Source organism: Hyperolius riggenbachi, chromosome 10, assembly GCF_040937935.1.
Source record: "Hyperolius riggenbachi isolate aHypRig1 chromosome 10, aHypRig1.pri, whole genome shotgun sequence".
NCBI classification, from domain to species: domain Eukaryota; kingdom Metazoa; phylum Chordata; class Amphibia; order Anura; family Hyperoliidae; genus Hyperolius; species Hyperolius riggenbachi.
In genome coordinates this window covers 235379346-235395783 of record NC_090655.1, presented here as the reverse complement: position 1 = coordinate 235395783, position 16438 = coordinate 235379346, and the positions used below count along the sequence as shown (strand labels likewise).

The 16438-nt window shown below is 43.6% G+C and overlaps 1 protein-coding gene across 1 annotated transcript; it reads left to right on the top strand.

Moving 5' to 3' along the window:
* The first annotated feature begins 1927 nt into the window (after window positions 1-1927).
* On the top strand, window positions 1928-15748 carry LOC137536443 (zinc finger protein ZFP2-like). The gene is made up of 8 exons (XM_068258645.1): window positions 1928-1965; window positions 6137-6254; window positions 7432-7566; window positions 8178-8255; window positions 8348-8510; window positions 9996-10093; window positions 10200-10338; window positions 13239-15748. Exons 2-8 carry the CDS (start codon window positions 6159-6161, stop codon window positions 14633-14635), a joined length of 2106 nt encoding a protein of 701 aa, XP_068114746.1. The 5' UTR covers window positions 1928-1965; window positions 6137-6158; the 3' UTR covers window positions 14636-15748.
* Window positions 15749-16438: the final 690 nt, after the last annotated feature.

Here is a 16438-nt window from a genome sequence, read left to right as displayed (position 1 = left end):
CAAGATGGTCAAATAGGCTGTGAGATTTGGGATCTGTGTGTAAAGACTAGGCTGCCATGTGAAGCTGTTCCTGATGTTGCTTATTTTGTCATTGAAGCCTTTAGCTGAAATGCAACAAGCAGGAGGTTGGGGTGTAGGTGGTATAGGTGGTAGGAAGGGGTGGAAGCTAGAAATGAGCTGTTTCAGGTTGTAGGACTGTAAGGAGATAAGGGAGGAGAAGTATGACTGTTTGGCCCTTGCACTTGTAAGTAAAGACACCGCTTGCCCTTCCATCTTACGGAGATGTTCCAGCTTCCCACATGCTGGGACTATATTGAACCTTGGGTGATGTGGCGCAGCATACAGTATATTAATTCACGTTACCTGAGTCTGTCAGCCAACCTCAGCTTGCGGAAAGATGGTGTGCTGCACTACCTTCTACCTAGCTAGACACAAATAGGAAATAACGAAGCATGAATATGTATAGCTGTAGCAGGATCAGGGCACCGCTGCTAGGAATTTAGGTAAGCCCCAAAATGCACAGAAGCAGGAAGGCTCAGAATGTCGGGAGATAGTCAGGATTAGTATGTATACACACTCTGAACGTTATTATTATTATTAATTGAATTTATATAGCGCCAACATATTACGCAGGGCCGTACAATAAATTAAGGTTACAGACATTGATAATAGGGGTGACGGACAACACAATGCAGGTTATAAGCAATAAGACACACAATGCCAGATCATGCGCTGGAGTAGTGGTTCCAATAATACTAGTTCATGTTAATCTATGAGCAAGATGCACGATCAGGTACAATACACGAGGTGGGGGGGGGGGGGAGACACCCTGCTAAAGGCTTACAGTCTAAAGGGAGGGCGTGGTGACATAATAGGAGGGGGCTGCATCAAGATTCCATGATGGTCTATCAAGCCTGCAATGGTGTTCAGCAATCAAACTGAAGTTATCAAAACAGAGGAAATTACCTTTGGTGTGTTGTAGAATTGTGTTAATTTGCTGGTAAATTCTGGTCAATTGAATCGATTGTTCCATCCTTAAAAACGTTTCCCTTTAAAAAGAGCACCCAGCTGACACATCACACAAAGCTAACTAGAGGCCTTTCTTATATAGTTAGCCAGAGCAATGTCTAAAAAGGAAGACCTCCTCAGCTGAGAGTGGATTAGGATATTAACCAGCAGGGGGGGTGGTCGCTACAAATGCAAATCAATCAGGATGTACGGCTCACAGACCCTGTTTGAAGTTACGCATAAGGCACCAGGTAATAGGTGTAAAACAAGTGAGGCCAGAAATACAAACCGCAGTAATAAAAATCACTATATGCAATCCTGCAATAGGTGAAGGCAGATCACATCACATGAAATATGATATTCACGGGCCGAGGCAGAGGCAAGAGAGGCTCCGGCCTCAGGGCGCAGTGTAGGAGGGTACACTAACTCACTCAGCTGTCATTCCCCTATTGTGTTTGAGGCAGAGAGAAATAAAAAAAGGGGATGCATGGCTTTGACTGCAAGCCAGAAAACTAGAGATGAAGGTGTTTGGGGGCCCTGGGGCGCCTATTATTCTAATAGTATTTAGTGTGTGACAGTGGGAAGGATAGAGGGGTGCACTTTGGTGTCTCAGCCTTGGGTGCTGGAGGACCTTGTCCCGGCTCTGTTCACAGGCAATACTTGTAAGATGCAGTCGGATTGTTACCCTACCTCTGATTTACTCATCTCAGAATCCATAGAATCCACCCTCACAGAAAGTGTCAGCAGTAAATGCATACTAATGACAATAATAATAGCAACACTGTAAGTGAACATGACGTTTATACATTTATATTTGGCTAAGGCCTGACATTCCTCTATTCTCCACAAGATGGCGATCACATGTATACACAGAATTCTACATTCAGGAAGTGCCAGAATATAGGTGTAGAAAGAGGAAATTCAGAGAAGACATTGTTGGGAAGGGCAGCAGAGGAGGTATGAAGAGAAGACATTATATTATGTATTTTTATTTGAAATTCTATATTATTATTATACATTTATATTGTGTTGACATATTCTATGTTGCTGTACAGAGATCTCTGGTCCATTCTCATCAGTCTCTGCACCAGAGGAGCTTACATTCTAATGTCCTCCTCACCACAGTCACACACTATTATTATTATTATTATACATTTATATAGCTCTGATATACAGCATTGTACAGAGATCACTTATCCATTCCCAAACATTTCTGCATCACAAGAGCTTACACTCTAATGTCCTCACCAAACTCACACACTATTATACATATAGCTCTTATATATTCCACAACATTGTACAGAGATCATCACTGAATCTGATCCATTCCCATAAGTCCCTGCACCATAGGAGCTTTCACTCTAATGTCTTCAACACAGTTACAAACTTACTATTATTATACAATTATATAGCTCTGACCTATTCACCAGTGCTGTACAAATATCCCTGATCCAATCCCATCATATCGCTGCACCACAGAGGCTTACACTCTAATGTCCTCACCACAGTCATACACTATTATTATTATACATTTATATAGCTCTGACATATTCACCAGTGCTGTACAAATATCCCTGATCCAATCCCATCATATCTCTGCACCACAGAGGCTTACACTTTAATATCCTCACCACAGTCACACACTATTATTATTATACATTTATATAGCGCTGACACATTCCTCAGTACTGTACAGAGATCACTGATCTATCCCCATTAGTCGCTACTCCAGAGGAGCTTACACTCTAATGTCCTCACCACAGTCACACATTATTATTATTCATTGGATTTATATAGCACTAAAGCCCTCTACACTATTCAGTTCCAGGCACGATCTAATTCGATCGATTAAATCCGACATGTCTGATCGGGATTCGATCAATCGTGTGATCAGTTTGCATTGAAAACTAGCCAAAATCCATCACACCATCGATAGAATCCCGATCGGACATGACGGATTTAATTGATCTAATAGCATTGGATCCAATCAAATTTGAACGATCACGCCTGGAATTGAATGGTGTAGAGGGGGCTTAACATATTATGGAGAGCTGTACAATAAATAAGGTTACGGACATTGATAATAGGGGTGACGGTCAACACACAACAAACAATAAGAAATTAGGTACACAATGCCATACACATTACACAGGTACACATTACTCTGTGAGCAGAGTGCACAGATACACAAGAAGGGGGGGGGGGGGGGGGGGGTTTGGGGGCCCGGCCGAAGGCTTACAATCCAGAGGGAGGAGGCTGAGATGAAATTACCTTGGTGTAAGTTGTCGAATTGTGGAGAATTGATGGTAAATTCTGGTCTGTATCGCGGCCGGATTGGCCGGCGGCTGGCATATAGGGAGCGTGCTAGAAGAGTAAGGACACGCCTCCTGAAGAAGCCGGCAGTTGCCGGCGAAATCGATCGAGGACGCCGTCCTCGTGCATGGCAGCGCTCTGCCCAGGCCTTGCCTCACAGCAGTGACCCCTTGCCGTCTCCTCCAGCCATTATCCCCCAGGACAGCGGGGTTACCAGCTCATTGGACAGTAAGAGCCCAACTGGGCACTCTCTTCAGTTCACCACTGCATAGACACGAGTTCCAGTATACGCAGCACCGCTATCTGGTATTTGACAGGGTTGATCCTGCCATGCAGTTGCTATGTTGACAGACGTGCTTTTCATTACTGCAAGCTAATTCATGCACTTATCCAACGCTTGCTCTGCTGCTCAGCTGAACTGTGCTTATTTTCCTGCATGAACACGGCTTTACGCTTATCTATGCCTACATTGCCATGTGCTTCAAGTCTATGTGCACAATGTCTATATGCTGAATATATTATTGCAAATCGTATGGACGGTTGCTGAGCACATCCATGCTTGCTTACTACATGAACTGCTACATCACTGTCAAAGTGTGCTTGTTTACTGCATGAACATTATTTAAATTTATCCATGCTAGTGCTGCCATTACTCACTGTTTAATGGGAATATGTCTATATGCTGAAGAGTACCTGGCTGGTTGTATGGACAGCTGCTGAATATGTTCTGGGCAATACATTAACCAACATTAGTGCTATATTTCCCATGCAGTGATTCCTTTTAAAGGGACAGTTTCATCCACCTGATCAGTCTAGGTGTGGGACACTGAGGCTGAAGTTGCTGGCTGACCTTGGTTTGACATGGATTATATACATGGATTTTGATTTTTTTTGTTTTGGTTTTGAGGCTGCGTAGCTAGTTTTAGACCCATGTGCACATGTGTTTAGTAAGCATTGGTCCTGGGACATATTTAGTAGGCAGGGGTTACTGTGGGTGGAGTGGGAACCAGGGTATCCGCTGTTATGCATGATTTTATATGTAGTTTCTCTTTGCAAGTTAATATTAAAGTTTTGTATTTTTCTAAACTAATTTGTATTCAATCAAGACATACCTGCCTCATTGTTCATCTCAAAAGGTTTTTTTCTAAATTCTGGTAAATTTGATTTGATTGCTTCACCCTTACAATGTTACCCTTGAACACGAACTGACGTCAGCCGTGAACTGACTCCAGGCCTTCTTATATACACAGCCGAACTGACTCCAGGCCTTCTTATATACACAGCCAGAGTAAATCAGGCTGGCCTACTCAGCTGAGTGAATTAGCATATTAAGCAGTGGGGAGTGATCTCTACAAGGCTCATGCATATTAGTCTGGGTGTAAGGCTAACAGATGCTGTTAGAAATTAGCTACAGTAAAGCCACTAAATAATAATTGTGAAGCAAGTGAATGCCACAAATACAAGTCACCGTTATTAGTGAAAATCACTGTATGCAACTCAGCAGTTGATAAATATGGTTAAGGCTGTTAATAAGGGACATATACAGGCAATTCTCGTAACATGCAGTTGGTTCGTGTACAGTCAGGTGGGATGGGACATACAGTAACAAACACTAATATTATTATAATATTAGTTACACTATTATTATTAATTTTACTAATGTTATTATACATTTCTATATCTATGTCGGTACTTATCCGTTAGCCGGGCGCATCCGGCAGGTGGCGCTAATTACTATTCCCTCTCCAGGCCGACATGGATAGTAGGGAAAGATGTAACTCTGGTGGAGTTTTGTCGCCACCTAGAGGATGCGCCCGGCTAACGGATAAGTACCTCTATGTCATATTCCACAGCGCTGTACAGAGATCACTGATCCCTTCCCATTAGTCTCTGCACCAGAGGAGCTTACACTCTAATCACAGCCACGATATTGTTGTATACTTATATGGCTTACATTGCATATACAATTCAGTACAGAGATCACTAATCTTTTGAACAGATGAAAAGTAGAGAAAATAAAAATTGCACCCTGCAGAAAGAAAACACAGAGACAACAGGAGCCCAAATGGTGCAGTATGTCGCAGTACCAGAAGTATGTAAAATACGGTGATGTATTATACTCACAAAGGTGGGTTGCAGAAGGGCAACCGACCACTAGAAGCAGGTGGAGATGTATAACCCCGACCCCACTCGGGTGACCAGACAGAGCTGGTGATGGTCACACTCTTGATAAAAAGCAAACCTCAGATGACCTAAATTGGTCAAAGAGGGTTGATGCCCCTTACAAAAGGAGGGTGAAGGCACAAGATAGAGGGGAAAGAGGCGCCCAGAGAAGATAAAATGCGTTAAAAACAAATAAAATGAAAAAAGTGAGGTGGCTTACCTCAATGAAGACAAATTCACGTATTAATAGAATTGTATTGTACTGGCAACATGTTTTGTGGGTGCATACCCACTTCCTCAGGCCAAATAGCAGTGCCTAATAGTGCTTGTAGCCGTTGCCTTATTTGTGGCTACAAGCACTATTAGGCACTGCTATTTGGCCTGAGGAAGTGGGTATGCACCCACAAAACGCGTTGCCAGTGCAATAAAATTCTATTAATACGTGAATTTGTCTTCATTGAGGTAATCCACCTCACTTTTTTTCATTTTATTTGTTTTTAACGCATTTTATCTTCTCTGGGCGCCTATTTCCCCTTTATCCAATCTTTTGAACAACTTTATTACGTCTGCCTCTTTTTGTTTAGCAAGTAATTTTCCTTAAATTAAATTTCTAACATCTAAATAATTTTCACTTTATCCCTCCTGTACACAGAAGAGCATCCTCAGCTGATCACATGCCTACATCACCGAGGATGGAGGAGGACTGGAGTCACCTGACTGAGAGGATATTAGACCTGAATTTGGAGATATTCTGCCTGCTGACTGGAGAGGTGAGGAGGATTCTGGGAGATCACATGACCTCACACTTATCTCTAATAATAAAACTTACATATGTAACTGGAAAGGTGAGGAGGATTCTGGGTAGGGCTGCACGGTTTTTCGGTTTAAAACCGAAACCGCGGTTCGTGGCAAGACGATCTGCTGATCGTCAGTACCTTCGGTTTTTCGGTTCGCTGTCTGTAATACCTTGCTTCTGGCCCCGCTGTACGCGGATTGGCCAGAAGCAGTGAATATGTATAAGTGTTAATGAGCGGGGGCGGATCCACTCCAGCGAGCGGCCGGGCACATACAGCATTACCAATCACTGGCTAGCGATGGAATGACGGCAGCAGTAGGCGGAGCTGTATGCTCTGTACAGCTCCGCCTACCACTGCCGTCATTCCATCGCTAGCCAGTGATTGGTAATGCTGCTGTATGTGCCTGGCCGCTCGCTCGAGTGGATCCACCCCCTGCTCATTAACACTTATCTATATTCACTGCTTCTGGCCAATCCGGTCCGCTGTCTGTAATACCTTGCTTCTGGCCCAGCTGTGCGCGGATTGGCCAGAAGCAGTGAATATGTATAAGTGTTAATGAGCGGGGAGCGGATCCACTCGAGCGAGCGGCCGTGCACATACAGCAGCATTACCAATCACTGGCTAGCGATGGAATGACGGCAGTGGTAGGCGGAGCTGTACAGAGCATACAGCTCCGCCTACCGCTGCCGTCATTCCATCGCTAGCCAGTGATTGGTAATGCTGTAAGTGCCCGGCCGCTTGCTCGAGTGGATCCGCCCCCCGCTCATTAACACTCATACATATTCACTGCTTCTGGCCAATCCGCGCACAGCGGGGCCAGAAGCAAGGTATTACAGACAGCGGACCGGGCAGTGCGGACCCCCCCCCCCAGGATTTGAAAAAATTTGGGGAAAAATCTAAATTGCAATTTCTGAGAGAAAAATCGCAATTTCGATCTTTCCCTAAAATCGTGCAGCCCTAATTCTGGGAAGTCACATGATATTGCCTTACTTCTATTTATAAAGCTCATGCCTGACCAGAGAGTTGAGAAGGATTCTGGGAGGCCACATAATGTCACTCTCATCTCTTTTAATAAAACACACACCTCACTTGAAAGCTGAAGGTGATCCTGGGAATGTTACATGACATCATTGTTGCTGTTTCCATACAGAGTTTTCCTCCGGTGAAGTCTGGTGACCATGTAACCATCACAGTGTCTCCACCTCACTCCATTGTATGCAAGAGATATCTCAAGCAGAAGATTCTGGAAGTCATGAGAAAGATGATGGAACTGCTGACAGGAGAGGTGAGTAGTGCTGTGAATTATGGGAAATTGTCGAGTAACAGGAAGGGAAGTGTCTAGTGATCGGGGTGTGTTGGTTTCCTGTAATGGCTTGGAGAGTGTCTGTTCCTCTATTGAAGAGATAATGAAGGTGGTAGAAGCTTTGTGTAGATAATGAGGCTGTAGATGATGGGATGAAGCCTCCAGATGAGGAGGACATACACCAACAACTTGAATGTCTGGTTAAATAAAAGCTTCTAGTGAGGTCCTGAATAATGACAGGACAAGAAGGGTGAATGCAGCCAATGCTAGAAGTAGATCCTTACCCTTTGAGGTCCATGATTTAATTTTTCATCTTATAAACACATTAGGCTATTCAGATTAGAAGACCATTAGGTGAGACCCCATTAGCTCTGCCTCTATGTGGCTATACAAACAACTTTGAGTATATTGGTTAAAGTATCTCCTTCTGGTGGTCTGACAGTAATTCTGAGAAATATGTAATCGTGATAGATAGTGGGCAGAGTTAAAGTGTTTTTTGTAAAGTGCGACCTTAAACTGACTTATTTTACAGTTTACTCTATATAATATCCTTCTGATTTGTGTCTCACCATGCTAACCTTCCTATATTGCAGGAGGAGGAGCATTTGGATGGACAAATGAATCAGGACAAAATTTTAATGGAAGATCAGAAGATCCAACCCAACCCTAAGGTTGAAGCTCCATGGATAATCAGTACTGGCTTTGTTATGATCTACACAATAGCTTCCTTGTTGCCACAATTAATTATCGCTTATACTTTCAGAGTGAAAGTCTGACTGATGCTAATAATATAATAATCAAGGAGGAGATAAAGCTTGAAGAAGAGGAAATTCAGATAGAGGCGTGTCAAGATTTAGAAGAACAAAAGAGCCATCCATGGTACAAGGACACCATGACGGTGACTCAGCCGCCCCTCACATCACCGGGTAAAAGGAGACTTTTATTTACTGTAAAGTATGGACACTCCACCAAGATTGCCCCCCCCCTTTCCCCACCCAATCAACTGATAAAAACATAGGGGTTCATTCATTCATGGGTTTGTGAAATCATATTAGGACACAGGCATATTGTGTGTACTGTGACCAGCCTCTGTGTCCTTCTATAGTGCCTCCAGCCCCCCCTGCACTCTGCTGTCCTCCGTTATAAAAAGTGCCAGGCTAGCGACACGCAGATTGGTATTTAACTTCAGGTTGACACTCTCCGCCACTCCCCCGCCTCCTTTATAGCGCGGCTCCCCGCCTGTGTCCCTTCCCTCCCTGCCTCTGTAAGCTAATTGGAGGAAGCTTACGGAAGCGGGGAGGCAAGGTACACAGGCGGGGAGCCGCTCTATACAGGAGGCGGGGGAGCAGCGGTGAGTGGCAGCCTAAAGGTAAATACCAGGCTAGCGACAATCTGCATGTCGCTAGCCTGACACTTTATAAGGGGGACAGCAGAGCGCAGGGGGCTGGAAGCACTATAGCAGGACACAGAGGCTGGTCACAGTACACACAATATGCCTCTGTGTCCTAATATGCTTTCACAAACCCACCTCGGGTTCTCTTTAAGCTGCGCATAACAGCAGCGCAAGGTAAAAATGTCCTGCTCACGCTATGCTGCGGTAGTACATTAACTTAAAGAGGAACTCCAGCCTAAACAAACATACTGTCATTAAGTTACATTAGTTATGTTAGTTAAAATAGATAGGTAATATAATCTCTCATCCACCCTGTTTTAAAAAAAAACAGGCAAATGTTTGATTTCATGATGGCATACATCTTTTTGGTTGAAAGGGGGTGACAGGGAGCATGAGACACAGTTCCAACTGTCCTGTGTGCTGATCACCTCTCCCAGTTGCTAGGCAACGTGAATAACAACATAGGAAATCCCATCATGCTCTGCACAGCATCAGGGGAAAAAAGCCCGGGCTTTTTTTCTTTGATGGGTGGAGCTTAGATAAAAATGCAGCTAAAAATGATGCTTTGGTAAGAAAAACAAAGTTCTGATGCTGTGAAACTGTTAAAGAAACACCAAGCCTTTTCAGTTCTGCTGAGTAGATTTTTAGTCCGGAGGTTCACTTTAACAAGCGCTCCATTAACTTAATGAGCACTCCGTTCACTTAAGAAGAGCTCCACTTAACCCGCCCTGAGCCCCAGCGGGTCCAGTGGCTTCAAAGGACTAGATTCCTGCACATTGATTGGCACAATAGGGCAGCCTTTTGGGCCAATCAAAGTGCAAACATCTTTGAGCGCACATTAAGTTAATGGATCACTTGTTATGTTAGCAGCACACTCTATGCTGCACTACCGCAGCATAGCGTGCTCTGGAGTTTTTTACCTCACTCAGCTGTCATTAAGCTGCACTGCTTTAGCAGCGCAGCTTAATGAATCAACCCCCTAGAGACAATGTATTCAGTCAGTGTGCATTTCCTACAGATGGATCCAGTAACAGGAACCCACCAGAGGGGCCTGAAGGTCCTCTTCATCCCCAGGGGTGTCCAAAGGAAGATCACAGCTATGCTCGGTCTTCTCAGGTAGGCTGAACTGAGGGATCTACACCTTTATGAAATGAATTTCTGCTCTGTATTGAAAATTCATTATTAATATGATTAAAATGTTATCACGAACTTATGGACTTAGGGTGAAAAACTTGGCCATATGAGAACTCGGTTTAAAGAAAAAGAGGAAAGACATGAGAAGGAAGATCAGCGGCCAATGAAAGAGTGTTACGTGATGGAGGAAATGGAAGCGAAGGAATTTTCTCTGGATATCGGTATAGGTATGTAATAAACAGTAAATCTGGAAATGATTCCCCAAGTTCCAATTATGCTAAATTATAGAAAGTGGTGAAGATTTAATAATATTTTCATACAAAGAACTGCAACATGAATCCAGTTTTAATTGCTGACTTAAAAAGAACCTGTAACAAAAAAAAGTTCCCCTAGGGGTACTCACCTCGGGAGGGGGAAGTCTCAGGGTCCCACTGAGGCTTCCCCCTCCCCTGTAGCTGCAGGCAGTCCAGCGCTGGCTCCCCCGAAGTGTCCTAGAATCCTCCCTCGACAAGCCTGATAAGCGCTGATTTATTTACCTTTCCTGGCTCCAGCCGATACTGCACCTGCGCTTAAGCCGGGAAAGTAAATATTTACATCCGCGCTGTTCGGGGAGCTTTATCGCCGCCGCCGTGGGACCGAGGAGGACGGGGGAAGCCTTAATAGGATCTGGAGGCTTCCCCCACTGGAGGGGAGTACCCCCCAGGTTAACTTTTTTTAGTTACAAGTTTTCTTTAAAGGGTTACTAGAATACAAAAAAAAGTCAGTTTGATGTACCTGGGGCTACTTGCAGCCCCCTGATGTCATCCTGTGCCCTCACCGTCCTTTCGAGCCCCTCCATTGAGCAGCGGCGCCCCCCGCAAAACTGGCCAATCGGCGGCTACTGTGCATGCATGGCCCAGAGCTGCATGGACCCTGATTGCGCTCTTGATTTTTGTCTACTGCGCATGCGCAAACTGCCCCCAGCATCAGGAGTGTGGTGAGGAGGCATGTGGTGGACTAGCTTTTCGGGGGTCACCGCTGCTTGCCGGAAGGGCTTGGAAGGATGGTGCAGGCACAGGATGACTCCAGCGGGCTGCAAGAAGCCACAGGTAAGTTAAACTATTTTGTTTGTTTTTTTACACTTGAGATTTCCTTTTTACTTTAAAAATATCTCTTAGCATTAAAACAAATGTAACAGCTGAATTATACATAAATCATTATAGTGTTTTGGTTTGCAAATTTTCTGTCTATTCTAATCTGAAGTGATTATGGGTTTCACTCTCACAATTTCATGTGGTATTCACCATCCTGTGACTAGAAACATACCATATGAAAGGACCATCTTCATTCCCCAGTGTAACACCAGAGCACCAACAAATGAGAAGGAGATGCTGTACACCATATGAAAGTTCCATCTCCATTCCTCAGTATAACATCATAGTACCAACAAATGAGAAGGAGATACTGTACACCATATTAAAGGCCTATCTCCATTCCTCAGTATAACATCATAGTACCAACAAATGAGGGGAAGATACTGTACACCATATGAAAGTTCCATCTCCATTCCTCAGTATAACATCATAGTACCAACAAATGAGAAGGAGATACTGTACACCATATTAAAGGTCCATCTCCATTCCTCAGTATAACATCATAGTACCAACAAATGAGAAGGAGATACTGTACACCATATGAGAGGCCCATCTCCATTCCTCAGTATAACATCATAGTACCAACAAATGAGGAGGAGATACTGTACACCATATGACATGCCTCTCTCCATTCCTCAGTATAACATCATAGTACCAACACATGAGGAGGAGATACTGTACACTATATGAAAGGTCCATCTCTATTCCTCAGTATAACATCATAGTACCAACACATGAGGATGAGATACTGTACACCATATGAAAGGCCCATCTCCATTCCTCAGTATAACATCATAGTACCAACACATGAGGAGGAGATACTGTACACCATATGAAAGGCCCATCTCCATTCCTCAGTATAACATCATAGTACCAACAAATGAGGTGGATATACTGTACACCATATGAAAGGTCCATCTCAATTCCACAATATAACATCATAGCTCCAACAAATGAGAAGAAGATACTGTACACCATATGAAAGGCCCATCGCCATCCCTCAGTATAACATCATAGTACCAACAAATGAGGAGGAGATACTGTACACCATATGAAAGGCCCATCGCCATCCCTCAGTATAACATCATAGTACCAACAAATGAGGAGGAGATACTGTACACCATATGAAATGCCCATCTCCATTCCTCAGTATAACATCATAGTACCAACAAATGAGGTGGATATACTGTACACCATATGAAAGGTCCATCTCAATTCCACAATATAACATCATAGCTCCAACAAATGAGAAGAAGATACTGTACACCATATGAAAGGCCCATCGCCATCCCTCAGTATAACATCATAGTACCAACAAATGAGGAGGAGATACTGTACACCATATGAAAGGCCCATCGCCATCCCTCAGTATTACATCATAGTACCAACAAATGAGGAGGAGATACTGTACACCATATGAAATGCCCATCTCCATTCCTCAGTATAACATCATAGTACCAACAAATGAGGTGGATATACTGTACACCATATGAAAGGTCCATCTCAATTCCACAATATAACATCATAGCTCCAACAAATGAGAAGAAGATACTGTACACCATATGAAAGGCCCATCGCCATCCCTCAGTATAACATCATAGTACCAACAAATGAGGAGGAGATACTGTACACCATATGAAAGGTCCATCTCAATTCCTCAGTATAACATCATAGCTCCAACAAATGAGAAGGAGATACTGTACACAATATCCATTCCTCAGTATAACATCACACTACCAACAAATGAGGAGGATATAATGTACACCATATGAAAGGTTCATCTCCATTCCTCAGTATAATATCATAGCACCAACAAATGATGAGGAGATACCTTACACCATATGAAAGGTCCATCTTCATTTTTCAGAATGGTTTCAGCAGCTGAGGTCTATGAAAGTTTTCAGTGAAACTGGTATCTACTAATCCAATATAGGTAATGTCTGAGCTCATATTAAAACAATGGATGCTTTTAATAAGACTGTTATTCCTAACAGATGGACAGTACGTCAAAAACACTTTGGAGGGTCACCACATGTCACAGCCAGAGGATGCCACTGAAGAAAGTGATGTCACACAATGTTTTACAGAAGTTACCATCAGTCAACATGAGCCATACATATCTTCTGCTACAAATAGATCATCAGATCCATGTAATCCAGAGGAATCCTGTGATACTGCTCTCACAGATATCGATCATCAGTGTCAGGACAGATCAGCAGACAATTCGGCTATGGTGGCTAAGGTCACACTTGGGAACAATAATATAGTTCCTTACCTCAAACTTAATCAGACTTTTGCCTTGAACTCATCTCTTACTGATCCTCGAAGGACCAACAAAGTTGAAGGTCTGTTTTCAGAGGGTGGGAAATCCTTGACGATAGGGTTACATTTTTCGGGACCCCAGAACATTCTCACCGGCAAAAATACTGTTTCCTGTTCAGTATGCAGCCGGTGGTTTTCAGATGCAGAAAGCCTCACGGCCCACATGAAGGAGCACAGCAGCGAGAAACCATTTTCCTGTCCGCAGTGTGGTGTACAGTTTACCAGAAAAGAAAACCTTGTTGTGCACCAGCGAATCCACCCCAACGTGTGTTCAGAGTGTGGGAAGAGTTTCAGTAAGGAAGATGACCAGTCCGGTTCCACCGATGAGCACCCTTTTCAATGTTCAAAGTGTCAGAAACTTTCCATTGAAAAGGAAGAGTTTGAACGTCAGCAGAGTGACATTCCTGTGCATTTTTTTTCATGTTTAGATTGTGGGAAGTGTTTCCCTCGGAAAGGAACGCTCCGTATACACCAAAGAATCCATCTTGCCAAGCGGCCTTTTATATGTTCAGAGTGTGGGAAAGGTTTCACTCAGAAAGGAGGCCTCTTGAAGCATGAGAGGACCCACACCTCTGTGCGTTATATTTCATGCTTAGAGTGTGGGAAATGTTTTAATCAGAAAGAACACCTGCGGAGGCACCAGCGCATCCACACTGGCGAGCGTCCTTTTGCCTGTTCTGAATGTGGAAAACGCTTCAGTCAGAAAGGAGGTCTTCTAATACACCAGAGGACTCACACAGGCGAGCGTCCTTTTCTGTGTTCCGAGTGTGGGAAATGTTTTGCTGACAAAGGAACTCTTTTGATGCACCATAGAAGTCACACTGGTGAGCGGCCCTACTCCTGTGCTGAGTGTGGAAAATCTTGCATCAAGAAAGGAGACCTTCTGAAGCACCAGAGAACCCACACAGGCGAGCGTCCTTTTAAGTGTTCAGAGTGTGGGATAGGGTTCTCTGGGAAAAAAGCCCTTCTTAGACACCAAAGGAGCCACACCAGCGAGGCTTCCTTTTATATTCAGAATGTGGCAAAGATGGAAGAAAGCCAAATTGCTCAACAGCAATTACATGCATGATGCTGCTGGCAAACATCTTAGAGTCGGTTCACACTAGTTCTGTTGCCATACCGTTGCCCAACAGACATGCTGAGCAGACCCCATGCTTTCCTAAGGACCCAATCACACATCTTTTTTAACTACCTGTTTGGGTTTGTGGGATACACAGTGCATCTGTATTAGTGCAAACCAAGGCTTAACAATATGGACTGTTTTGTCTTCCAATAGTATAATGAAAGTGTAATGAAACCCAAAATTGCATTTTTGCTCTAAAACATTAAACACAGCAAAAAACTAATAGAAAACAGAAAAGGGCTGGTGTAATGTCATTGGAAGGCACAGTTACACTACACTGAAGCTAATTGATAACATTGCTGCTTGCAGGACAAATGATCAGATTGCCTTGTAGTTAAACTACATACACACGCTAGCTTAAACTTGCCTTTGCCTAGTCTAGCATGTGTGCCTGCATGTCCCCAAATGAGTCGGCATGTGATCCACCTAGTGGATTTACTCAGCTGAGGGCATTGTTCAGCACACTCACCCTGCCTACTCTGTGACACTCCATGTGCACCGCTCCATCGGCTCTCCTCCCCATTCACATAGCGGCAGAATGCGCCTTTACAACCTCAAGTTCTGATCCCTCTCTGGTGACGTGCCTCGTACGTATTGCTGAATGGCAAACCATAGAGAGCTATCTGCCCCCCTTTCCTTTCCCCCCTGGATACAGCAGAAGCTTTTCTGCTTCGTTTACTCAGCTCAATACAGCCCAACGCAATCAAAACATTTTGGAACCCAATGGAAATCTTGCCAATTAGCTTCTCAATGAGGTAAACGTTTCAATGCTTAACCCTTTCAGTTACGTGGAAACCACTCATGTTTTTAGTTATTAGTTTTATGCTGTGTTTAATCCTATAGACCGTAGATGACATTTGAGTTTCAACCTTCTTCAAGATAAGGAAGCTTTCACCACCTGATACATACCATACATGAAGCACAGAGTTTCCCAGGGCCTTAGAGATGCGACAGGTCATCTTTTACTTCCTGCATTACGTCCTTGTCTTATGGGAAAAGAAACATTTTGTGTTTATTTAAACCAGAAACATATTTATATCCTATTTAAATAATAAAAGTACGTTGTGTTTTTTCGTTATCTATTTACAGTATATGTTTGCTTTTATAATGTTTAAAATAATTTTTATTTTTATCTTCTTCTTTTTTTTTCCACACCAATTTTTTGTTGTTGCTATCTACGCTTTCTTATTTACACTTTCTTAGACCCTCTCCTTCCCATTTCTCCCAATCGGCTGTGGATTGCTGTTCTCCTGGAGGCCACCGCACTAGGGCAGCAGTCCAGCCTCCTTCTGCCTTGTGTGGAAGGGGTATGGCACACTTGTCCCCTCCCTTTGCTTCTGATTGGAGGGGAGGCAAGGCTGTTATAGCCACAGATCACTCTCCTCTCTGACAAGCAGTGAATTCTGGTTTAGGCAAGTGAGACAGCATAAGAAGGGGGTGTGGTGATGTGAGAGGGCTGTGTAGGGCCTTGGGATGTGAAACTAGGGGTTGGAGGTATACACTGGTATATAGCAAGTTTATAGCTTAAAATTTTACAGTCACATCAATCTGACATACATACAGCCTGTTTTAGACTTTCTGGTCCTCATAGAGCCATATCAATCCATGCCAGGCACTGATGAGGACCAGAATGGCTGAAACAGGCTGTGTGCTTGTTGGATTGATGTGACTCTGTAAAATGTATTCACTATAGGCACACTAAACACCGGTTCTGGGTGTGTACATGGCTTTCAGGGCCATAAAGAGACA